Below are 27,662 nucleotides of genomic sequence, written 5' to 3'. Positions count from 1 at the left end.
CCTTTGGGCTCTAGTCCTGGCTATCTTCATTGTCTCTTCCTCTCTTCTGCAACGACTGGCTTCCCTTCTTTTCTTCCTCACCACTCCATCTTCTGCCTCTTTCTTCTCCTCATTTCCCAATGCCACAAACCTGTTACTCATCTCAATTTTACCACCACAAGACAATCTCTTCTCCTCTGCCATGTCCTCATGGTCACATTCTTCCATGGATCACCCTCCCCTTCTGGCAATCTGCTCTCCAGGTCCTTTTGTTTGCAAGCCTTGAGTTGCCTATACCACCTTCTCTCTCCTCTCTTGCATTACACCTGCAAATCTCTGTCTGAATTCCACTATCTGCTGCATCTCTAACACGCTGGTCTTCTTGCCCACAAGTTCTATCAGGTGACATTTCATGCGTAAGTAGCTTCCATCAGATACCCATTAAAGGATGATGTACATTCTGCAGCTGACTTCCTTCTTTGTCTCCTCTTCTGCTCAGGTCACTTTTAGTGCTACCTCAATATTCACTGTTGTTTTCTCTTCCTAATCCCTACTCCTAGAAAAAAAAGAAAAGAAAAAAAATCCTCCCCCTAACTTCTACCTACAGACTTCCACAGAAATTCAGCTGTTAGCTTCTCTTTTGCTGCTCCTATGTTTGCTGATGACTGGCTTTTAAACCTAGCCAAACGAGGTCACCACCTTTCTCTTGTTAAGAGATATCAGCAAGTACAGGGTCAAGCAATACACCTGGAACAAATTCCTAAAAATCAAGACTGCACCTCCAAAACACAAAATCACCACTCTGCTCTCAGACCAACCTCCCACAGACAAAGCAAAGATGCTTTCTCCCATCCACACTCATTGTAGTAGTGAGAATGAGAATAAGATTTAACACTTCTACTCTGGCAATTATTTCTGAAAATCACAATAAGTTAATTATACACAAATGAGTAACAGGTTTTAGGTTGAATACTAAAAATATTAAAAACTATTAATTACATACTGTAAGAGTTTTTGCACCAATAAGATCTTTTTCTATTTACAGTCTTTCTCCTATGGATCACATAATATTACAAGCAAGGAGTGTATTATCATAGGCATGATCAGTCAAGCAGTCAAAGCAAATCACTCTGTACTTGGTAAACATAACACCAAAGTTGGCTGGAAGATTTAGGTGCACATTGAAAGTCAACAGCATCTTCCAGCAGAGACAGAAATTGACTGGAGTCTGCCTGGAACTCAAAGCCTTTCTCCTCCTCCTCCTCCCTTTCTGACTTAAGGCCCTTCCCTACTTATTACTAGCTACCCGAATTGTCACATTCAGAGCTATCTGCTTTTCTTGGGAATTAATCCAAAATGGTTCGTCTCTGTGACTATGGGCTTCAAAGCAGATTTTAATGTATTATAGTTACACACTTACACTGGAGGAAATGGTATGTCTGAAAGGGAAAGTACCCCTATACAGGGAATTTATTTTGAAAAAATTCTACATATATCTCTGCAGTCATTTATTTATTATACACAGGTAATTTTAATATCTACATCTATAACTCTGTTTTGGATTCCTAAATGATGTGCAGATTGTGTCCAGGAAAGAGACAATAATTCGACTATATTTTTCAAGCACCTAACTTATTTTCATGGTCAGTTAAGTGTAGGGCAGCATGGTTAAAGTGTTTCTGCTACTAAAAATGTTGGATAGAAATCTGATTATATTTCTACAGTTTTGTTACATTTAGAAGTCAAGTAGTTTTTAGACAAAACAAGATCTTGCAGCTGAGTCTATCATTTAGTTAAGGGTACTATTAACCTCTTTTTCTGTACTTTTAGAAATCTTTAGCTGCCCTTTTAATAACCCAAAAATATTTAGTCTAGTAGTGTAAGATTTCTCATATTGGAATCCTAGACTGCACTTTTTTTATTTTTATACTAATTATAATCAATCACATTTTTAGATGGTGACAGAAAAAAACTCAGGGCAAAGTCTTCACATTTGGGTTCCAAAAGCTGGACAATGAAATCCACATTTATGCACCTACATAACTGGACTAATTTTGAGAAAGGATAAGCCAAACATCTGCACCTCACTTTGAATTTACCTCCAAAGATTGTTTAGGTGTCAGTTATTTAGGTGCCTAAATAAATATTTAAGTGTCTAATTGTTGACACCCAAGTTTTAAAATATTGACTAAAGCTAGTTATTCTGCTTCTACAATATTTCCTCCCTAGACACAAGAAGAATTTGTGACTGATAAATATGTCTCTTTTTAACATTTTAATTATAAACATGTAGAAATGCAAAACAAATCGTGCATCGAATTAATTAGCTTTACCCAGCTACAGAAGACAGCTGTCCATTCCTATCATACTAAGGTTATTAAAGTCTACCGTTGCAGTAAAAACAAAACTAAAAAAGTCTACTTCACAATGTACAGTGATTGCTACTTAAATGTCTTTCAACCTTTTATTCCTGGACAGCGGTTGGTGAAGTGTCAGCCTCACACTTTGTAAAACAGAACCTTTAAAGGGTCATGACTTTACAAGATGATGAAAACAGTTTTTCCATCATTCTAATTTAGTTATTTCATGAGGCTCTTCATTTCAGCAGCACATTGTCTTGATGAATCACCCAGGTTTTAAATTAAAAAAAAAAAACCCAAACAAACCTTTTCAAGGTTAATGATATTCTAATAAAATAATTATCAATGCAAATTTGAAGTGTGTACAAATTTAAAACCTGATGCTTTGTGTTCTACTGGCTACTGCTTTATATTCATGAACAGGAATAAATATCACATCAGACCCATTAGCAGAATGGATCAGACATCTATACTACCTTTTTATTTGTAAACAGAATGACAATGCGCTAACATTTTGACAGTATCTTAGCAATGAAACAGGGAAAATGATGGTGGATAGTTTTACTTATAAACAAAAATAGCTTGAATAATATATTAAAGATAGTTGAGAAGTTCTGTTAAGATGTCTAATGCAATGTTTATGCCTTGACATGGGTATTTAAACCAGTTTCTTTGAAGGGGCCATTGGTATGCAGTCAGAATCCTGGTACTATATACATTAAAAAGGAAAGGATGTGTGGCCTCGATCTTTTTTTTTTGTACATTAATTTATATTCCCCATGACTAGCAATGGAATGATAATAAAAGGACATGATTCAACAGAAAATACTTCCAGCTATTGTATTGTGGAAGTCTGCTAAATGCCAATTGATTTTATATAGTTTCAGATGTATAACCTGTCAAATCAGCCACAAGAAAATATAAAAGATACCCTTGTAAATGTTACATGATGTAAACATTTTAATTGATTTTTTATGTTGTTAAATGAATGATCCAGAATGCTATGCTATTTAAGTTTTAAAAAACTGTATTATCGATAATTAACACCAGATTTGAAGAATATTCATAGGGCTTAAATATATTTGGGAATTTATGATTTTTCTGGCATGTCTTTAAAAGTTGGCTTTTACCTGTTCAATACCAACTAGTCAATCCAACAATTCACTGTGATTTAGAGCAAAATGAACAACCTAAGCACCAGTGCATTGCTCACCAATATGTTCTCCGGAAGTATGTTTTCTTATTTTACTGAGTTGAATTTGGAATATGCACCCAGATTTATATTTTGCACTGAAAATGAGTTATACATTTTTTCTGAAGTCTGAATGTACTACAACCCATTCAGTACTTTTTCAATGCAAAAATATGTGGTCACCGTGCAGTATTTGCATACAACAGATTTTTTCCTCTCTTTTTAAAAAAGGATTCAGCCTCTCTCTTTTTTTTTTTAAATCAGGCTCAGAGCTGTGGGGTTTCTATTTTATTTTATTTTTTTACTCAAACTAATAAAATCAGGAGACTGTGGTGAGATCTAGCGGCATGCAGTTTGATGTCCTCAGCAGGATACCAACAGCCAGAAATGGTGCTGTAAATTCAATGTGGGGCTTCAACACTGTGCTAAGTGTGGCCCGAATCTCAGGGGCTTCCCTTTGATGCAAGTGCAGTATATTAACTGGAAAAGCATTCACTTTTATTTGTCTCTACTGTCTGCGACAGCAATATCGCCTCATTTAGACTAGTTCAACATGAAAATACACAGAGAAGCAATCTGTTACAAATTAGCATAGCTCCCCTTTCATTTTACTAGCTAGTAATTGGAAGGGGTTAAGAAAGTGTAATTTATCAGATTAAATGTGTTTATCTTTGTGTGGGGACAGCATGCCTTTGGTGAATTTTCCTGCGTACCCTGAGGGAATAATCTTTCCTTGATGCCCATTTGATCTGAAAGAAAACAATGACGCCTGTGAAATATGGGAGTATAATTTGTTCAGTTGAGAAGGAACAGTTTCCCAGACATCTGAAATAGTATTAATGACTTTATTAGAACCTTACCTTTCTTTGGAAATGTTTTTATTCTCTCGTTTCCAAATGGTCTTGAAGTCGCTGCAGAACTCATACCACACAGTGAAAACGTAGTTTGGTGTGATCTCCTTCTCACCAGACTTTGGCTTTATCCCAAAGAATCCCACTGTTTCTTCAAAGCTACAGGGGAAAAAAAACTGTCAACACGTAAAACCCATTGGGGAAGCTTAGTTTCCCTGAGGGCTGGTTCCTGACTCAGTAGCCAAGGCTGATAATTACCATAACTTCCCCTTAACTTTGGAAACCATAGCAGCAATTCATGCCAAGTGTAACTAACCTTCCAACACCTACTTTTTTCTCCTAGGAGGATAATTTTTGTGTGTGTGAATAAGACACCATTGACGTATGTCATGTACGGAAAGCAAAGGCACTCATTTTTAATAATCATAATTTATTTACCTGAATTTCAAGATAAACTTATTAACTAACATTTTTATTCTGCAAAGCTGAAAGGAGAGCTATTTTGGTGTTATTTTTCTGATTAAAGGCCAACAGGAGAGTTGTATGCCAAACCATAAATAATTATCAGCAAAAAGGAAATCAAGTGTCACATGATCTCTAGTTTAGAGACTTTCAGGTAGTGATGGAGCTCAGTGCAGCAGCACAAATGCCACAGTCAGTGCCAATAGCTAGTTTGCAAAGAGATAACACAATGAAAGTGATTCATACCTTCCCAGGGGGCTAGTAAGCTGATATAAGCAGTAATAATAGGCTAGTTTTATTGCCAGTGTTGTAATACTTTACTATTCTATATTACAGCTAAAGCATTTTTGCAGTGTATCTGAGTATTTCTAAAAAACTCTTTTCATGTTGAACATAGTTTTGTGGTATTTTAAATTATTGTGCAATATGCATTTGAACCATTATTGTATCACATTTCATAGATAAACAGGTAATTGATTCCATGATCATGGTTATGAGATGTCCAACCTGAAATAATAGAATCTACAAATTCTTTTTGCTTTTGTTAAGGTTGAATCAGTTTTCTTTCCAAATTAAAAATATCTGTCAGGGTAGTTTTGCTGATAATGATTAAAAACAATGTCATGGCTTAACAGTAAAGGCAACATAAGAAAATCTTTCAAGAGAATTCACTTTTCTTGAAACTCCAACTACATTTGGGGAAAGGGAAGTAATGTGCTTGTTAACATCTATCAATGGTTCTTAATTCTTGAATACAGGAAGCTAAACTCTTGAAAACAAAAGGTTTTTTTAAAAATTGTACATGGTCTACAAACAATAAAATTTAAGTTCAACAAATGGCCTTCAACTCATATTTGGGCAGATATCTCATCCCATATTAGCGGATTCATTTACATAGATCCACATTATGGGATAGATTCACAAAAGGATTTAGGTGTCTAACTGACACTTTAGACACCTAAATCCCAGAATCAGGTCCCACTGGAATTCACAAATCCCTCATTCAGCTGCCACCAAATCCTGTAGGTGCCTAAACTCACAAAGCGCCTATATGTTTGTATTAAAATTTCCCTGGGCACCTATGTTTCTGTCGATGAGCATGACATACAACTCCACACCAGGTGTCCAGACACACATGTGCCAGAGTGATTTACAAACTGGGGAAAGACAGGCATTTCTCTGTCTAACTCACTTCCAGGGTCCGATCTGGGAGACAAACTCTTAGCACATTTACTGGTTTGGGCCCCTATAGGTGGGCATACACTAAACAGCCTTCCCCAACCTCAGGATTTCTTGCAGTAACAGCATAGGTACCTAACTCCAATAGAGGGTTTACAACTGAGAATCCCAAGGGCCTCCCTGAAGCTTGGATGTAGATGTTTATCTCCAAAAGAAGGATGGGGCTTAGCACTCACTCCTTGTCTTGGCATCTCCCATTGGCTAGTTTAGGTGAAGAGCTGCCTAGCATGCTGGATTTTGTCAATCTCATTCTGATGCACCTTTCTCCCTCTATTCATTGTATAGGGAGCATAGAGGCCTAATCCAGGCTTTGAGAATTAGGCATGGTGATGCTGAGTGTTGCCACACCTAAATTTTTTGTGTATCTAGCCCCATGTGTATCTAGCCCCGTATGTTTATATGGAAATTCGATGGTTAAGGTTGAGTTTTGCACTTAAAGCAGGGCTTTAAACACTTTGCTATGTATGAAGAATACAGAGTATCTTCCTCAAAATTACAGCAAAGCCAGAGCTAATACTGTAGCTGCTTTGCAAAATAAAGCAACTGGAAATTCAATTGAACTGGTCAGTATACTTTGTGCTTCTCCAGAGGGGCATTGAGTAGCAAGAGCACAGTGGTGAATATGAACAAGAGTTAAAAACTAGAAAATGATTTAAGGTTAATAATTCATATCTTCAAATCATCAGAATTATGGGGGAGGGTGGGAGTGAGGGGAAACAGAAAAACAAATAACTGATGCATCTTTAAAAATCAGTTTAACATAATCTAATAATCTAACATAATCTAAGATTCTAAAATGCCTTAATAGAATTAAAAGTTGATAACATGGTATCACTACAGGGCAGAGTTAAGAAATTTGTTTGCCCTAACTGTGCATCTCCTGCTAGGGGAGCTGAGGCAGGAGCAAAAGAGGAACTGTTATAGGAAGGAGACAATTCCTTCTAAGGTTCCACCTTCATATAGCACCAGTTGCACTAACACCAGGGCCGGCTCTAGGCACCAGCGTCCCAAGCGTGTGCTTGGGGCGGCACTTTTCAAGGGGTGGCACTCTGGCTCGCCCCCCCTTTTTTTTTGCTTCGGCAGCAAAAAACCTGGAGCCGGCCTTGACTAAGACAGTTCCCTACCTCAGGCCACAAAGTAAATTCCCGGCCTATCCATCCACCACCACCCTCAACATTTCCACTGAATCCCCCCTCCTTCCCTTCTTCCCAATTTCATCCTCTAGCAACCTCCCTCCTACAGAGCCCTGCTCTCACCTACCTTGTGCCTTCTGCTGCCCAGTCTGCCTCCAGGCTTTTATAAATAACTATTACCCATTAAAAGTGAATAACAGATCCTTTTAACTACATCCTTTCATATCCTGGAGGATTACTTGGCACATTTTCCTACAGATTTTTAAAATAATAATAAAAAAAAACCTGTTTCCCAGATAACTAAAACCAATCAGCCAATTGCAAAGTAAGGGCCAATTTATCAGTACCTCTAGCTGCTTTGCTCTGCAGCAGAATGGTGCAAAGCAGCTAGAATGTAACTGGAAATCTCACCCTAATAGTTAAAATGATTTTTGAAATGATTTAAGGCTGATATTGCATAGATTCAAATCATTACAAATATCACATGGTAGGATATTCTTTGTTTACTGTTCATGTATGACATTTTGAATAGGTTAAAAAATGCAAAGAAATTCTGAAACAAGAAACTGTTAAAATGGAATTAAGGTTGAAAATCCATAACAGTAATTTGTGATAAAATATATCACAGGTAAACAACTTAAACACCCAGGACTCTGCCGTGTCATATATAACTAGCAATAAATCAGTACAAATAAAATTAGACTGTATAAAATTTATTATCTTAATTTTATACTTTGAAATTTTAAAGACCCTGAGCCAGACCTTTAGCTGGGGTGTACTGACATATCTCCATTGTCTTCATCAGAGCTATGCTCATTCACGCAAGCTGAGTATCTGGACCTGTTTTCTTTTTCAAGCACTATTGGTAATGGGGAATTACTATCTCTTTGCTAATTTAAATCATCTTCAATCTCCATTCTTAATATTAGGATATTGAAAAGAATAATTAACAGCTACAGATGGGAATACTTTAGTCAATACCCATCCATCATTTTTAACTCAGAGCAGCAAGGCTTTTATTTTAGAGCTACCCAGATACAACAATTTTAACAGCGAATGATTTGCTAGCGAGTATAAACACCAGAAGTAGATTTGACTGCATTCTAAGAAGGAAAACAGAAAATTCTTGTGTGTAAAATTTCAGTTAGTCATGAGAGAAAAAGAAAAAGAAACACAGTAACTTTGAACAGATTTAGATGAAAGCATTTTCAAATGCTACATTTTCCAATACTGCATATCAAATATACATCTCAAGCCTGCAAGATGAGCATATAAAACAATGCACACACACGGAGGCCACAATAAAGATGAATATGCTATTTCTCATCAGGACAAAATTTAGGCTGACAAATCTACATTTGTCTTTCAGATGATATGTTAAGACAAGCTCCTAACCTCATTTAGACATTGAAGATCTGGCTGCACTTTCCCAAAGAGATAATTCTAGGCTTGGGAGTGAGACAAGAAGCATTGCAATATACTTGTGCTTTGCTGTTTGTTTGTAATAATGGTCTTGCACATACAATTTTTGGCTAATATCGTATATACTCGTTCATTATCCCGTTCGTTTATAAGCCGACCCCCCAAGATGGATAGGTAAAAATGGCAAAAACTGTAGGACCCTTTCATAAGTCGACCCTATATTTCAGGGGCTGGCAAACTTTGGCTCCCAGACCGTCAGGGTAAACCGTTGGCACGTCGGGACGTTTTGTTTACCTGGAGTGTCTGCAGGCACGGAGCCCCTCAGCTCCCAGTGGCTGCGGGTTGCCATTCCCAGCCAATGGGAGCTGCGGGAAGAGGTGTGGGCCGAGGGACGTGCTGGCTGCCACTTCCTGCAGCTCCCATTGGCTGGGAACGGTGAATTGTGGCCAGTGGGAACTGCGGGGCTCTGTGCCTGCGAACGCTCCAGATAAACAAAACGTCCTGGCCCACCAGTAGCTTACCCTGATGGGCCGGGAGCCAAAGTTTGCTGACTCCTGATCTATAATGACAATGTATTAGATATTCAATTCAATAATTCAATAAAGCTTAAAATTGTCAACTTTTGGTGTAGACCCATTGATAAGCCAATTCCCGCTCTTTGATGCTTCACTTTTTTACCAAAAAATTTGGCTTATGAACGAGTATCTACGGTACTTTTTCCAGATTAGAGATGTCATGTCTGATGTTGTGTATTACTTGGGTTTTTTATGTGTGCCCTTCAAAACGTCTGAAGAAAAGTAAATATTTTATCCTGTGTAAACTCTATTCTCCTAAACAAGTTAGAGCTTATTGAATCTTGTTTGAATATTGCAAAATCCCCTCAAAGAACATGACAAGCCAAAACTGTAGTTTTTACAGATAAGAATAAATCTAACATTTTTCATGTACAAGAGCCAGACAATGTCTTCACCACAAAGCTACTAAAATTTGCCTCATTCAGCTCATTAACGAGTAGCTGTATAGCTAGCATACAGCAACATGAAAGGTAGAAGCTTCACATGAACAAAACTTAACAAGTAATACAATCTGTAATCTATTTTGAAACTATCAACTTCACTGACTTTTCCTCCCTATGCCTGCCTCCCCTTATCAAAATATGACATAGATAAATGCTCTTACATTAAACATTTTTAAATTTCACAAGCTTCTAGTATGGTCTATTTTGCAATCTAAATGATGAATGAGTAAAATGGCACCTCAATACATTTTCACTGAATAAAGCAGTGAATTATTTATTAAATTATTCTGAGAGACCAAGATTCAACTCACCGATGAAAAAAAAAATTAAAACTGCATATTCAGTAGATTATTTGGTTCAAATCACTTATTTCACATCCTATTCCGCAACATGACATAAGAAAGTATGACACTGAGTACTGTTTTGAACTATAGTAGCCTTTCCTATTTAATTTCTGTTGAATTCCTAGGATCAATAACATATTTCATTTTGGTCAATTATCTGTTTGAAAGGACTGGAGAACTTACCTTTTTTGTGCATTTTCCAAAGAGCTCTCTTCTGTCTTATGTTCTTCTTTAGCTGCAAATGGAAAAATATTGATATTTTAAATAAGGGTCTGAGTATTGTACTTTGTTTTAAATTATTCTTTATAGTACACATTTTTTTATGTTCAGGTTTGATGGCTTGCATATTACAGATAACAATAAACATTTCATTATTTTTCAGCCATGGCCCATATTTTTAATAAGTGACTTTTTCAGTAGGGAATACTCAGATTTTGAAAGTAATGTTTAAAATAGTTAGTGCACCATATTTAAAGCTTAGATTATGTCACAGAGGTTGCAGAAGTCACAGAATCCGTGATTTCCAGCGACCTCCGTGATATTGGGGACCCCACAGCAGCCCAGCATCCGTGGGCGGCAGAAGGACCCCAGAGCTGCTCAGTGGCCGGAGGCCCCCGGAGCTCCCCAGACTCCACCGCTGGCAGAGCCCCCCCCCAGCAGCTCCCAGCTCTGCAGGGTAGTGGGGGACCTCTCCCAGCCCTCCCAGCCACTGCAGCTCCCAGCCACTGTGGAGGCGGTGAGCGGGAGGGTGCAGCAGGGTGCTTCCATGACTTTTTGTTTATTGCCCGTGACTTGTCCATGACTTTTACTAAAAATATCCATGACAAAATCATAGCCTTAGCCATTTTATATTGCAACTTCTTCCCATGTAATGCAAATTACTATTTTTATTTCCATTTTAAAAATAACTCATTTATCTAAGTTTCCTCTATTATTGGAGACTAAAACCTGTAAGATTAATGCTACGTCTACATTGCACACCTTATAACAGCACAGCTGTGCCGCTGCAGCTGTGCTGTTGTAAGGTGCACTGTGGAGCCACTCTTTGTCACCAGGAGAGAGCTCTCCCAGTGAGAAAATAAAACCACCCCCAATGAGGGGCAGCAACTTCATCGCTGGGACAGCATCTCCCACTGACGAAGAGCTGTCCACACTGGCTCTTTTCGTTGGTAAAACTTTTGTCATTCGGGGTGTGTGTTTGTTTCACACCCCCGAACAACAAAAGTTTTAACGATGAAAGTGCTATGTAGATATACCCTTAATCTGTTCTTACAGGACGTACCATTGGCTGTTGCTGAATAGACACTAAAGAGTAGTTAATAACTTCATCCATTTCACACTAATATTACAGTCTGTTCAGGAAGCTGGCAAAGTGGAAATATATGTCCCCAAATTATAATGTACAGTGTATACTTGCTTTTTAAAAACCATGGCCAAGATTTTTAAAAGCGACAAGTGATTTTGGATGCTTCAGTTGCTGAATACTCATTTGAGACACTAAAAGTAGCCTGATGTTCAGAAGTGGAGGCTTTGCACTTTCTGAAAAGGTTTCTCAAATTCTAAAATGGAGGCACCCCGGATCAACCACTTTTCAAAATCTTGGCCACTTCGTCTACGTTCAATGTACAGCGGAACCCACTTATATTTAATTTGGATAGAGCAAAATTCCACCTACAGGGTACATCTGCACTAGAAAAAATTGTACTCTTATACCAGCAATAGTGCAGCTTCACTGGTGTAAGTGCTAGTGTTAACAGGACTCAGAAGTTTTAATGACACAGAGATAAAGAACTCTGTCTTGATCCTGTACAAAGAGACCTCACTATAGTAGAGCTACATTAGAGCTCCTGCATCACTGACAACTGTTGATAAAATATGGTTATAGATTTTTTTTAAGTGTAGACAAAGCCATAGTGAAGCGGACTAAAAGTCCTGAATTACTTCTTTGCATTACAACGAATTTTGACTTTTCTTAGGCCATGTCCACACATAAACTTGCAACCATTTAACTAAAGGTTTGTTTTTAAACCAATGTAATTAAACAGATAAAATGCCTTGTGTGAACACTCTGATTTAGGGTTGAGATGACTGGTATGTATCAATTTAGCTTAAATGGATTCTTTACCAGTTCAGATAAACTGAAATAAGCCACTTTTAAATGAAAATAAGAGTGTCCACAAAGGATTTTGCACCAATTTTAAATTTTAAACCAATTTAAGTTAGCCCAGTGCAACGCTCTTATGTAGACAAACTGTCTACACACATACTGGAACTGAAGTAACTAAAAAGGCTATTGTCTACACAAGAAAGTTGCACTGGTTTAATTTAAAGCTATGCCTATACTACTAGCACTGTTGAAGCATAGCCATGGGGCTGTAGCTATGGGTAGGACTACACTTAAAAGACTGCATTGGCACAGCTGCACCAATGCAGTTGTGCTACTGTAGTGCTTAAGTGAAGATGCTCCTACACCGATGGGAGAGCTTTTCCCATTGGCATAGTTAATCCACCTCCCAGGGAGGCAGAAGCTATATCAACGGGAGAGGCTCTCCTGTTGATATAGTGCTGTCTACATGGGGTGGTTAGGTTGGTCTAACTACATTGCTCAGGAGTGTGGATTTTTCACACCCCTGAGTGATGTAGTTGCACAGCCATAGGTGTGTAGTGTAGACCTGGCTTATGTCACTGTAAATGCATAGAGTAGACACAGAATGTGTCAGTGGAAGGAATTGTTCAATCACTGTAGGAACGCCATCTCCCCAAGTGATGGTAGCTAGGTTGAAATAAGCATTCTTTTGTAGACCTAGCTGTTCTATATCAGGCATTAGGTCGCCATAGTTACGGCACTCAGGGGTTTGGATAAATTCTAAATATAGACCAGACCTAAAATATGATTTTAAGCCAATTTAGTTTAACAGGTGCAAAAAACATTGTGAATGCTTATATTTTGGTTTCAACTAGGATTACGTAGATTTGATATACTTGCTTATATTCAGTTTGATTTAAGATAAACCAAACTAAACCATTCTTAAACTAAAATAAAGATATCTACACAGGGGTTTGCATCCATTTAACTAAACCATTTAAAAACTGACAATGTAAACTAGTGGATTGCTGCATACAGAGAAGGTGAAAACTGGTTTTAATTCACAGCTTTAGTTATTCTTCTGCAAGTCTGTGTGTAGACATTCTTATTTCAGCTTAAATGTGTCCCATTTGGATTTAAGTTGATTTTAACTATTTAAATTAAATCAAAATAAAACACTCTTAATCTTGAAATATTTGTCCACATAAACATACATAGGTTTGAATTAAAACTGATTAATGGGGGCTTGTCTACAAAAGAAAGTTAGATTGGTTTATTTTAAATTGGCTTTTAAACCAATGTTGTTAATACAGTTTGTCACAGGATGGCTGGCCCCAGTACAAGCAATAGGACCAGCACCTCGGTGCTAGAGCAGATGCCCCCATTTGGCCAACTAAGAGGGTGGGGCAGCACCTGGGGGACATAAAAGATCAGAGTGTCCTGGAGAGAATCAGTCAGGAAACTGACATAGGTCTTTGTGGGGAAGTTGTGGAGAGGGGAAAGCTTGCTGGAGGCCCTCCCTGGGAAGAGGGAGGAATTGTATAGGAGACCGTATGTTTGGGACCTGGGAGAAGGCTCAAGTTCAGGAGAGCAGCAGGAGGGGTTTGCTGGCTGGCATCCCAAAGCCAGAGCAGGGCTGAAGGGACATCAGAGGAGAATTGCCTGCTGGTTCTAAGCTGGAGAACCAGAGCCAAGGGCCAGAGAGGGCTGAAGGCAGGAGAACAGTGAAGGTGCTTACCCCTGACATCTACAGAGCCAGCCAGCTGGATCCAAACTGTGAGAGGCCAAGGAGAGTGAGGGATGCTCCAGTGGTTAGAATGCTCCCAGCAGAGAAGCTGTGGGGGTTGCCACTAGGAAAAACGAGGTTGCACTCCAGTGGTTGCATTCCAGGGAGGTTGACATTCAAAGTACCTGGCTTACTGGCTGGGAAAACCTCTCTGGCTGGGACAGAGATGCTGAGACTGTATGTTGTATGTACTGTTGGACTATGCTGGAGGAAATCTAGATTATGGTTGTGGGACTCTTCTTCTGATTTATGTGTATGGAACTTTTGTAATAAATTCACAGGTGCTGACTTTCCAAAGTGCTGGGAGTTGCTAGACCCCCCAGCCCCACGCGAGGCCCTGCCCCACTCTACCCCTTCCCCCAATACCCCACCCGCACTCTGCCTCTTCCCACTCCCACTCCACCCCCACCTGACCTCTTCCCATCCAGTTCCGCCCTTGAGCGCGCCGCATCCTCGCTCCTCCCCAGTCTCCTGCACACTGCGAAACCACTGTTTGTGGTGGGCAGGAGGCACGGGGAGGGAGGGAGGGGAAGGCGCTGATCCGCAGGGCCCACTGGCGGGCAGGATGTACTGTGGGGGGGCTGCTGGTGGGTGCTCAGCACCCACCATTTTTCCCCCTGTGGGTGCTCCAGCCCTGGAGCACTCATGGAGTCGGTCCCTATGAATAAATTAACCCCACAAGGGTCATATTTATACTTGGGAAGACTGTGGATTATTTCATGGGACTGTAAAGGAGAGAAACCGAGGCAGATGAGCCTGCTGTGCTGTAGGAGACCGCTCCAGGCAGGCTGCCTTATGACAGTGCAAAAAGCTGTGTGGATAGATATTCTGGTTTAGACTAGACTTATTTTACGTTGGTTTAAGTCAATTAGGAACTGGTTTCCATGCAATCGACATAAGCCATGCAATCTGTGAGTGTTCACAGAGCCTTCTGCACTAAGTTAACTAAACTAGATAGAAAAACCCCTGAAAGTGCATGCAGACAAGCTCTTAGTTCCCTCAATCTAGGTTGTCTCATGGTACTCCTCTTGAAATGCAGCTATTGTCACCCTTGACATAGGTGTCAAGTGTTACATTTCAAGTGAATTATCATTTCCTTGTTTGTTCAGGGTGAACAAAAAAGAGTAAAAAAAATTGCTATTATCCCATGAGCAGAGGAATGCAATAGTACCTGGCTTCTGACCATACACTAATAAATAGATGGTAGCTAATAAAGAGTAATAAAGCTGTAAAACTGGACTTAGGCTATGTGTACACTAGAGACCTTACAGCAGCACAGCTGTACCGATACAGCTGTGCTGCTGTAAGGTCTCCTGTATAGCTGCTCTATGCTGACAGGAGAAAGCTCTTCCGTTGGCATAACTAAACCACCCCCAATGAGCATGGGTTGCTATGTCTGTGGGAGAATGTTTCCTGCCGATATAGTGCTGTCCACACCTGCGCTTCCATTGGTGTAACTTACGTTGGGCAGGGATGTGTTTTTTCACATCCCTGAGCGACAAAAGTTGTATCAACAAAAGTGCTAGTGTAGACCAGATGTAAGACTGGTCCTTCCTATAGCTGCTTGCAACAAGGAGTGAAATGGAAACGGGCCCACATTAATATATCTGCTTCCAGTGGGAGTACTGCTTTTTCTCCACAATGGAAGTGGAGATACAGGCTTTTCCAAGAAGCATCTCTTTCCCCATAGAGCTACCAATCCCCTCCTACAACTCCAGGGAGTGAAGAAAGGCCCAGCCATAACTCGTAGGTGAAAAAGGAGGGAATTTTTGCCAGTAAGCCCCCCACTTCTGTTAAAGTGAAAATGTCCTTAGATGAAAAAAACAAAACAAAGCAAAACAGTTTTATTATTCTACTTGTACTGTACTTCACTGTGTTTATCTGATATGGAAAACTCAGAAAATATTCTTTGACAGTTTTTATAGTGAGAATCTCAATTTTAAAATGATTTCACAAAACTAAACGATTCTTTTAAGTCACATGCAGAGTCCCATATAGTCTGCAGCATAGTGAGACCAATTCTGTGACAAACACCCATAAATTCTATTGCAATGGTTATTAAATTCCGAGGCAAGAAGCCTTAAACTCCATAGCAATATCAATTTACTCTTTCTCCATGAAATACTCTTCATTCCCATCCTCCCTAATTGGTCCCATCAGGAACACAAGCCCAATCACCACAAAATGGAAACTCTTTCAGGTAAGCCTTCCAATCAGGAGCCAACCAGGGCACAATAAATGGCCCACAGAAAGTCTTGTACCTGAATCAGGAGCCCTGAGAGGAGCACAAGACTCTCCTGGATTTGAGTTCTCTAACTCCAAAATGAATAGAACCTTTTTAGACTTTTTTTTTTTTAAAGAAATCTTTTGATTCAGACAATGACCAAGAGACTGGGAACTATCAGAGGATCCTGCCTTTGTTAACAGTAAGATTTCCAATCTGATCTATCTGATCCCAGAAACACCCTGTCTGGGGAATTTCTGAGCCAACAGGGCCTCCCAGCAGTAAGGACTATTGCTTCCCATCCTTCCTGGCTCTGGACAAAAAGGCTTTACAAGCAGCTCATCCCCTTGAGATGCACCCATCTCCAATGCACTGAAAATATTTGTGATGTCCATTAGCAATTACTGTGGGCCAAATGGAGAGATTTGTGAACCCCATCTTTGTCTTCAGGTTTGCCATGTTAAGCAAGGCCCACAAGACCCAAAGTCATAGACCGACAACGAAAACCCCTGCAACAGGGAAGTTTTACAAAATAACTATCCCTACTCTAAACTAATCCTGTAACTATTTGTAACAAGCTTTTTAACTGTAGAATGGAAAAAGAGCTGACTACTCTGAGCCAAAGGGAGAGGTTAAGGTTTTGTGAGTGTAGCAGGTATTGGATAGTGAGGAAGTGGGGAACTGTCAGAAGTGGCAGGGTGTTTATATCCTCTGTCAACAGACTGTTGGGCTCAGGGAAAGAGTGCACAGACCCTAACCCAGTTCCGTGCAAAAAGATTCTATGGCAATGCAGCCAGGCACACACTTCCTACTGGGTGGCTCCGTACAGGCTACATCATGAAAGTGAAACCCAGGTACAACTCTATTTAAATAGTTTAGGTAGAGAGGAGACATTCTCCTTCCCTCCTCCCATAATACTGCTTCTCACCACAAAACACACCTCTACCTGAGGTCATTCAGCATCTCCTTCACCAGCTATTCACCACTTAGGGTACGTCTACACAGGGCTAAAAAACCCGTGGCTGGCCCTGGTCAGCTGACTCAGGCTTGCAGGGCTCAGGCTCCAGGACTGAAAAGTCACTATGTGGATGTTCAGGCTTGGGCTGAATCCTGAGCTCTGAGACCCTGCTGTGATGGAGAGTCCCAGAGCTCGGACTCCAGCCTGAGCCCAAATGGGGACACAGCCATTTTTAGCCGTGCTGCCAAGTCCAAGACATGGGCCAGCCATGGTTGTGCCTCAGGTTTTTTATCCTGTGCAGACATACCCTTAAGGGAAGGCAGCTATGCTAGAAGGCTGGATCCAGAAGGGATTTAGACGTTGCAACACTCAGGCATCTAGGCACTTTTTCGGTGCCTAGAAAATCAGTGGAACAATGGACTCCACAAAGTCTGAATTATGTGCCTAGGCTCCCCACACAATGAATACGGAGAGACAGGAACCCCAGAATGCAATCCACAAAATCCAGCATGCTTTGCAGGGAGCCACCAAAACCTAGCCAATGGGAGATGCTGACAAGAGGAATGTATCCTAAATCCACACCCCTCTCATGGACTTAGATGCCTAAGTCTAGGCTGCAGGGAGGTGCCTATCTCTGCTTGCACTTTGTGTAGCTGGGAACCCGTCTTCTAGACTGGCATCCTAGGCGCCTACGTAGTTTATTGTGAAAATTAGTTAAGCAGGCACCTAACTCCACACAAAATGGGGAAAAGAAGGCTAAGGCCTCCCTTACAATCTTTAGCCCAGTGGTTAGGGAACTCACCTGAGATGTGGGAGGCCTTAGTTCAATTCCCCCCTCTGCTTGATAAGAAGGGATTAAAACAGGGGCTCCCATCTCTTCGGGGGGAGGGGGGAATTCTAGTCACTGGAATACTGGGATATTCTGATGTGGGTCTCTCTGTATATCTCTTGTTGAAGCATTCCACTTAATTAAATAACTGCATGTTAACTGGACCAGAGAGAGTGAGAATCACACTGGCTAAGGCACTCACCCAAGAGATGGGAAAGCCCTTCCCCGCATCAGGCAGAGGGAGGAATTGAACTGAGGACTGCCACATCCTGGGTAGGTATCCTAACCACTGGGCTAAAAGTTACAAAGGAAGCTGCCTCTGTCTCTTCCCCGGGCATTTCGCGTGGAGTTATGCTCAGAGCATGCCTACTGGACCGGCCACAAAGGGAAGATAGGTGATCCTCCACCTATCTTCCCCAATTTGTGGATCACACTGGGGCTTAGATGTGAGACAGGCATCTGAACCCCTAGAGCTTGTCTACACTGAAAGCTTACATCAGTGTCGCTATGTCTCTTAGGGGTGCGAAAAATCCACATCTCAGAGAGGTAGTTAGGGCGACCTAACTGTTGGTGTGGACAGCGCTAGGTTGATTGAAGAATTCTTCCTTCAACCTAGCTACCACCATTTGGGGAGGTGGATTAACTACAGCAATGGGAGAACCCCTCTCATCGCTGTAGTGAGTGTCTACACTGAAGTGCGACAGTGACACTGCTGTAGCATTATAAGTGTGGACATACCCCTAGAGTGAGGCAGCAGTGTGAGTGCCCAGAGGCAGAAACTTTAGGCACCATGTGAGTTCCGGCACCACAGGGTTAGATGGCAGCTGGGAGGGTGTTTTGTGTATTGCAATGGTGCTTAAAACTGGGACTGAGGTGCCTAAAATTAGGGATAGACACCTAAGTCCCTTTGTGGATCTGCTTGAAGTCTTTTCCCTTTCCCCCAGGCCTGGAGGAATCAACCCTCACTCCCATCCCTAAGAAAAAAATGCTAGAAGTCAGTATTGGTGGGGAGTGAGGGTGGGGTTGAGGAAAGGAGACATGATAACAGAGTAGGATTGCATGCTCAGGGCACAGTCCCATAATCAGAAATGAATCACTTTGGTTACAGAATACTCTAATTATATTGTGCTTCCTTCCATCATTGTAAACACGTGAATCCTAATAATTTAGATCAGATTTTTTTTAATTTGGCAGGTTTACTATTTTTACTTCATGTAAGTCAGCATTCAGTGGTATGGTTATTTTTTTACATCAGCCAAAGTTACTCAACCACTTTGATTTACAGTATCATCATCTCCATGGACCATCTCTAGTTTTCAACCAACCTATGAAATACAGTGTGTTTGTTAATTACTGATGCTAGTTAACTGTGTGTGATTTGGCAAACTTATGCAGTATGCTCTTAAATGAAATTTTATGTAGGTTCCTTTAATCCTTTTTACTAATAATCTACTTGACTGTTGACAAGTACAATATGAAGGACAATGAATATAGTGAATAACAACTGCTAGAGGTTGACAGTTCCAATACTACAACAAACAAGAAATGTTCAAATTAAAATGTGTGATGCTTATGAAAATATAAATGTCTTGAAATCTGGTTTAAAGGTGCATTCAAACTAATGAATGGGAAACAATTATTTACAAAAAAATATTTACAAGTATTTCACGTGCAATTGAGCAATTTTTTATGAGTACACATATGAAGGCAGTAGGATTTAAAAACAGAAAGTAGGAAGAGGAATTAGAATATCCTCTTTGCATTTTTATACTGTTAAATTTAAATATACTGGGTTTTAAAAACCCAGCATGATAGACATAAACCAACAGGATGCCCACTAAGGAAGTGGATGTTATTGTATTGTTACAAATGGAGAAACCCAGTTTTGCTAACGATACAAAGGGAGATTTTATACTTCACATGGGATTCATCCAACTTCAGAAGGCTTTCACTTTTCTTTTACAGAACGCAGTACTTAATACACCATACTTAGAAGACATACATTAACAATAGGACACAGAGGTGCTCAGAAACAACAGTGGGATCAGTTACAGAAAAGAATTATTGTTACTTCACACCAGAAAAGTAAAACAAGAATATCAAATGAAATCAACAAACTAAACTCATTCTGAATTACCTAATGGATATTAATTAAATTAACAAGTGCCAGAAAATTTTGTGAGGAGATACTGGGACGTTTTATGAGGAGATACTGGAAGAAAAAGAACATGCAAGATAACCTGTATTTCTAGTGCTGCCTGTGTAAAGAGTTGATTTTCTTCAGTACTCTCATTATTATTATTTATTATGTGTACCATTGAGTTAGGTACTATGCAAACAGGAAGATACAGGCCCTACTCTAGAAAGCTTACTAGCTAAGACTAGACTCTACTAGTGAATACAACAAACATTAGAGAAAACTTACAATACCTGATTTTTAAAAACTTTTATTTTTTGTTTGTTTGTTTCTGAGAGGTTCCCATTCAGATACTGACCAGATCCAACTATGTCTAATGTTTCAGATTTGACAAGATCACACCTACACTTGAAATAGATGCAGATTATTTTATGTAGTAACTCTCACCAATTCTATGCAAATAGTTCCTATCCTATGGCTTCAAATGTAATATTTCAAAAATAATGAGAAATTTACTTACTTACAGGTTCTTAATACTTGTTTTTCTGCTGCTCATTATTTGATTAATTCTCTTTGGATAATTTACTGAATCTGAACTAACTTTTTTAACTCCAACTACAACAGGTAGCATTGAAATTACATATTAGTTCTTCATCATATCTACATTATATGTCTTGAATGTATTCTAGCCTATCAGACTAATACATACAGATCATTCTTCAGTGATGTAAGCTTAAAAAAAAAGTTATCCAGTCATGAATCATCATATTTAGAAAACAAAAGCTGACTTTTATACAATACTGTTTGGAGGGGGTGGGAAATAAATGTTAATAAATGTTACTGTGTTTATGAGCAAGAAAGCATTGATCAATCTGCAACTGAGCATAACAATTTCTCCCTGACGTTTGGGAAAATGTGATTTGCCGCACACAACTGGGAGAATTATTTTAGGTATGCAAAACTGTGTGCACAAACAATTATTTTTTACACAGATATAAGAAGATACAGTGGCTAGAAGCTGAAGCTACACAAATTCAGACTAGAAATAAGGCACACATTTTTAACTGTGAGGGTAATTAACCCTTGAAAGAATTTATTAAAGGTTGTGGTGGATTTTCCATCACTGGCAACTTGTTAATCAAGATTGGTTATTTTTTTAAAAAGACATGTTGTAGTTCAAACAGGAATGATTTTGGGGAAGTTCTATGGCCTGTGTTATACAGGACGTCAGACTAGATGATCACAGGGGTCCCTTCTGGTCTTTGAACTGTTGGATTTTCAGTTACTCTTGATGCTTCAGTTGAAGGTAATTCTACTTGTTTGTCTGTAGTTGTAGGTTTAAAATGGATTTTTTAAATAATCGAAATCTTTCTCAAATAGTTACAATCTCTGCCGATTAAAAATGCATTTGAAGTATAAAATAACAGTTACAATTGATATGTCCATTTGTGAGAGAAAGCACACTCTAATGAATTAGGCAAACAACTGTAGGCAGAAGGACCTGGGCTCTAATTCTGTCTGCCCTCTGCCTGATTATTTGGCTTTGTCTACATAAAAAATGTTGCACACATTTTTAACATCAGTCTTCAAAATAGTTTAATTGCTAGTATAGACAAACTGAAACCATTCAAAACTATTTTTAGATTTGCCTCCACCAGGTCTAAACTATGCTTTTCTGAATCGGTTTTGAAAATAATTTCATTTGGTCTACACCAATACATAAACTGTTTTAAAAACAAGTGCAGCTGCACCTGATGTAAAAAACATGTACAAATTTTTCTCTTGTTAATAGTCTCTGCACAACCTTGGATAAGTTGCTTTAATTTCTCTAACATAGTTTCACTATCCGTCTGATAGAATTAACATCACTTACCTTCCTGCATGAAAAGGGTGTTGTGAGAACTAATGACTATTTGTTGAACATGCAGAACACTATAAAACTGTTCAGTATTTGTAATATTACCAAAGAATAGTGGTTACATGTATACATTACACCACTATATACTCTGTATACATTGCAGAACACATTCAAGCAATACGCATTAGAGAAAGTGTTTATTATCAGAGGTAATAAAAAAGAAACTAAGAAATTATGCTGTTTTAAATGTGATAATGCTGTCTATAAATTTGCCGCAAGAATTGTTGAAGGTCAGTTTACTAGAACTTTAGAGCCATGAACTACTAAGCTAGTTATTCTATGATGTTCATTTATTATTCTGATATCTTTTAACAGAAACAGCTCCCTTCTTGAAAAAGATTAGCTCAAGAAAGAAAGAAAGAAATGTATATAATGTATTTACTCAACTTCCTGTCTAAAAGATTTTTCTTTAAATTAGACATTTTCTTTAACTGGTGCTTGTATTGATATTCTGAAAAATATCTTTTAAAATATAATTAAGGCTATTTATTCAGTTAACTTGAACACAGAATGATCAACACTGCTGTAAAATCAGGACTAACGTTAGAATCCTGTATTTCTCTATTTCCATATTCTGCAACTATTAAAATTAATTGTATAGTAAGAGTCAGAATCAAATTCTGCAAACTCTTCTTTCACTTAAATTGGTTAAAACTGCACTCTGTTCAAATGCAAGTAAGCCGGCATTAATCAACTACTCCCTCCTTTTGTGATTCCAGAAAGTAAATAGTTTTTAAAGCCTGTTAGTACTTAAGTATAATAGAAACATATTCAACCTTTAATTTAATTTTTTTAACGTATCAACTACATAATGCTGTGGTCTAATTCCAACGTGATTATGTAGATTAATTTCTTTGAGATGACTAAGTGTATCCAAACAGTTTACAGAACTGGAAAATTAGTTCTAATCCCTTTAAAACAAAATAAGGTTAAAATCAATCTGTTCTCTGTTTGGGAAAATAAACCAGGCAGATTTAATATAACTGCAATCTTCTGTTGTAAGCATAAGTGAAAACTTTAAGGATCAGCACATTCTTATAGCAAGGGTGATACATTCAAATGCATGATGAATTATTGTTAATATCAATAGAAACAGGTCTTCTCTAAAACATAAGGTAGATGTAAATACCCAAATAATAAGTTAATTGGAAGACAGAGGCAACAGTCAATCTGGTGGGTAAAGAATGGGTAATTGTACAAATGGAATGAAACTAATTTCAGAAAAGCTTGTGAAACCAGTGGCTTGAAATGTTTTAGAAGAGAAAAACCATACCGTTACCTCCTCCTGTGGGATGATAACAATGATTTATGAAGCTGAAGTCATTTCTGCTGATTGAGCTTAGTAAAGATTGGTTTCACATGATCAGCTAAAGTACAGCGATGCGAGATGTGTAGTGGCCCCACATGTTTGAACACACTAGGACATACTCTTCTAGGTGATCCAAGGGATAGGGGTTTAAAACCTACTGCTTTCCTTTTCATGCATTTCCCCCTCATTAGGACACACTCCTTTTGCAAAGTAAGCCACTTCTGGTGGTCGGGAGCAGAGGCTCATTGTAAACGCACAGCAGGATAGTGGCAAAGCTGAGATTAATTCTCCATAGATTTATATAGACCTTTCTCACTGTTGATTGCTTGTACTGTTTCAAAGGTGCTTATGTTGCCTTTTTTTATTGCTGGTTACTGACTTTATTCCGGCATATGGTGGTTGGCGCCATGACATAAAGTGAACATTTTATACCAGAATTAAAGTGGATATTTGACAGTTTCTGTCAGAAAGTTCACAGCAAAGAATTTGTGAGACAAGATTCATTGCATATTTTATATGGGACACATCTGTTTCTTTGCTAGGTTTTTGTATAAATAAAAAAAAGCTCTGAAGGTTCTTTAAGAAACAAAGACTGTCGATAAAAAGCATGAATGGAAAAACTACATTATTGAGAAGAAGCATTTGACCTTCTGAAAATGTGCTGCTTGGCAGCTTTACAGTTACCCCCTCCACAACTTTTTGTTCTGCCATGCAGAGGAAAAAAGTGACACCATAAAATATTTGTAACATTGGATTTGGTAAGCAATTTCGCCATGAGATAAGTTAAATAACCAATTTAAAAATAAAATTGAATCTAAGAGTTTATATTGCATTGTTATATTTAAAACTAGGCAACAATAAAGTGAAATCTTATTTTTATAAATTTTAATCTAGTGCTGGTGAAATGTGCCAAATGGGCAGTCTTTGAGATAGAAGTCTTCTATATATCCACAGAACAGGAATGCTGCAAATGTCTCTACATTGTCCTGCTTACAAGTCTCAGAGCTGACATGGAGGGATCATCTCTAAAGGTGAGAACTGATCAAGACTAAAGTGAAGTCAGAAAGTGAATTCAGAAAAAATTCAGAAAAATTCTGATTTGGCAAAGATTTAGCTAATTCAGATTTAGATAAGCAATTGTGAATTCACAAAAGACTGAGCATATCTAGAAGTACAAGTTGTGTTACTGTGTCAGTTGCAGATATTGGTACTGTTCAGATATTCCTCAAAATTAAGCATGTGAATATCAGATAATGGAAAAATATATAAAACAAAAAGTTGTAATACTGTATTATATCAAACATCCCCCCCCAAGCAACTGTTGTCTCCATGCTCCTTGACTTGTTAGCCTTTCTGCTGAGACTGTCAAATGTTTTACTCATACTAGAATCCTTATTAAGAAAAGCTTTTCATATTCTTTACACAGGAGAAACAGAAATTACTTCAGAAAAAGTCTGCATTGTAAATTAGGTTTTGATTCTGTGGGTTTCCTATTTATAAAAGCCAATATCTACTATGAAGTGTTAGGAATGAGTCTGAGAAATGCACAAGAAAGGTAAATTAAAAAAACCCACCTAAATATTCTTTTGTCCCAATAACTTATTTATATTTCATCAAATAAATAATATTTTCTTTAAATAGGAAAAAAACAATATTATTTAAACTTGCTTTTTTCAGATACTATGATAATAACATAATACTTAGCACTTACACAACACCTTTCACCCGTAGATAGCAATGTATTTTGCAAATGTGGAACAGTATTATCGTCATCCTCATTTTACTGATCAAGAAAGGGAGGAAGAGACAGGCTGAGTTACTTGCCCAAGGTCACACAGCTAGTCAATGGCAAAGTTTTAACCAGAATCCAGGTCTGTCTCTTGACTCCGGAGTCTAGCGCCCTATTCACTGAACCTCACTTTCACCATAGAAATGCCTATACATTAAATAAGGACATTTCTGTATATATACACAAAAGCTTTTATGTGTCTTATATAGTTTCTACTTAAAGGTTTGCCAACAAAGAATGGTATGGTGTAAGATCACCTCTGTCAAGCAAAATATCATTGAAAAATACTCAAGATAGTCTGATGAAAGAATCATTATAATGATGTATTTACAATATTGTTTCCAGACTTAAAATAAACCCCTTTTCGATTAAAAACTGTGACTGTTTATAGTTTCATTCAATACTGAGTATCACTGTTTATAATCCTAATTTATAACATCTATTTTTCAAATCTTTTATACAATATATTTTAAACAGAAGAGGAAAGTGGCTAATTGCAAGGAAAAAATGCTGTGGTTTGAAACAATGTTCTAAAAAAAAATGCAGCTAAGTCACACATATGTCAAAGCAAGATGGCAGCTATGAATAAATCATGTTTGAAGAGATGACAAATTAAAAAAAAAGTATCCTTTGTCTGAGGTTGGTTTTTTTTACCTATGTTTATAAGCAATATCTAGTCGCATTCCAACTTCAAGGCACACTTTTCCAACCTCTTCTTCACTAATACAGCACACAGAGCACAGTATACATAAAAAAAACCCCAAACAAAACAATACCGTACACTGCACATATAATTCTCCCTCTGGGGAGAGGATGAGAGAAAAAACAAACCACACATGACAGATGTTAGTCATGTTGCTTGATGCATTGCTGAAAGGTGCTCAGATACTACTATGATGAAGGCAATAAGCAAACTTATATAGAAGAGAATTGGCCTAGGATTAGTATAATTGTAAGATACTTTGTGCATTGGATACCATCTTGAGAATAGTCAGATTCACTGTTTCCCCATTGTATATAACGAGGAGTCCTTGTGGCACCTTAGAGACTAACAAATTTATTTGGGCATAAGCTTTCGCACTGACCCCCCCACTTGGTAAGGCAACTCCCATCTTTTCATGTGCTGTATATATTTACTGGTTACTGTATTTTTCACTCCATGCATCTGATGAAGTGGGTTTTAGCTCACGAAAGCTTATACCCAAATACATTTGTTAGTCTCTAAGGTGCCACAAGGACTCCTCGTTGTTTTTGCTAATACAGACTAACACGACTACCACTCTGAAACCTGTCACCATTGTATATAGTTAGTTTTTCCATTGTCTGTGTTTGTCTTTACATAGCAACAAAGGAGACAATACTTCTATTTATAAAAAATGTGAGTTTAAAATCTCAAAAACTGGCAGAAGGCCTCAAGGCAGGTGTATAAATAGAACTAACTTTACCTTACTTTTGAATCTGACTGTATTTCAAATTGACAGAGTCCTTTAATTTAATACATTACTTAAAGTGTTTACTGTGATCTATAGACTGTGATGAACGAGGAGAATTTATTCTGAAATCTCGTATATTCTATGGATATCCTAAAAAAGGGGCAGGTGGAGATTCTTCAAACAAACAAACACAATATCTATAAATGGTACTTCTCCTTTAATCACAATAATGGGATTTGTATATACACTTGGTGGTGAATCAATTTCATAATAAAAAATTGAACAACTGAATTAGAAGCTCTTCATCAGTACTGCTTATGTTGCTTCTATGGCAGCAAAAGCACCAAAAACCAAAACAATCCAACAGCAACAACAACCTCCTCCCCCATTTCCTCAAAAAAGCTCTCTCTTGCAGGATACTCACAGACTCAGTCTGCCTCCACCTTCATTTTATTCCACATATATAAATCCATTACAGGAGCTCATGAGATGGTATGGACTTTAATGCTAGCACTACGCAGATGACACAGCTCTGCAACTCCTTTGTTCCAAACACAGATAGTATATCACCCAACTGTGTGGTGCCTGAACAAGATAAGCATATGAGTAAATAGATGAAACTCAATTCTGGCAAGACAGAAGTGGTGATAGTAGCGAAAGGAAAATCTTCTCAAGAAATTACCAAACCTGTCACACCACATTAAGTTGAGGATATCTCCACCACCCAAATTGGAATGCCAGCCTGGGTTTCTTTACTACTCCTCAACTCCCAAATGCAGGGCTGCTGCAACCGCTAGGTGGACTAGGCGGCCGCCTAGGGCACCAAGTGGTTGGGGGTGCCAAAAAGCGGGGCCCCAAACATTTTTTTAAACAGCGGAGCACAAGGCTGCCACTGCTCCCCTCCTCCCGGCTCCAGAGGCCAGTCCCTCCCCCTGGGGGAGCAGCCGGCGGCCGAGCGGGGAAGAGGAGGGTCTAGCGCTAGCAGCTGCGCCTTCTTCCCTGCACCGCGGGCCAAGCCGGGCTCCCCGCCACTCCGGGGCTTTCGGTGGCAGCGGCAGCAGGCTCGGGGGGCTGGCTGCCTGTGCTGCTGCTGAGAGCCCCTGGGGCGGCGGAGAACCTGGCTCGGCCTGCAGCACAAAGAAGACGCAGCTGCGCTCTGCTCTTCGGGCGGAGAAGCTGGGTGTCTACTCCGC

General features: G+C 38.9%; 1 protein-coding gene across 6 annotated transcripts in view; it reads right to left on the bottom strand.

Annotated features, from left to right (window-relative positions):
- FMN1 (formin 1) overlaps positions 1-27,662 on the bottom strand; it is a 393,438-nt gene that overhangs the window by 20,356 nt on the left and 345,420 nt on the right. For all 6 annotated transcript variants that reach the window (XM_065595382.1, XM_005309777.5, XM_008174656.4 and 3 more), the window contains 2 exons: positions 10,184-10,235; positions 4,392-4,541 (listed from right to left, as the gene is read on the bottom strand). In XM_065595382.1, coding sequence (XP_065451454.1) covers positions 4,392-4,541; positions 10,184-10,235 — 202 coding nt within the window. The remainder of the gene's footprint in view (positions 1-4,391; positions 4,542-10,183; positions 10,236-27,662) is intronic.

The sequence above is a fragment of the Chrysemys picta genome, chromosome 4, assembly GCF_011386835.1.
Source record: "Chrysemys picta bellii isolate R12L10 chromosome 4, ASM1138683v2, whole genome shotgun sequence".
Taxonomy (NCBI): Eukaryota; Metazoa; Chordata; order Testudines; family Emydidae; genus Chrysemys; species Chrysemys picta.
This window is presented reverse-complemented; position numbering and strand designations above follow the sequence as displayed.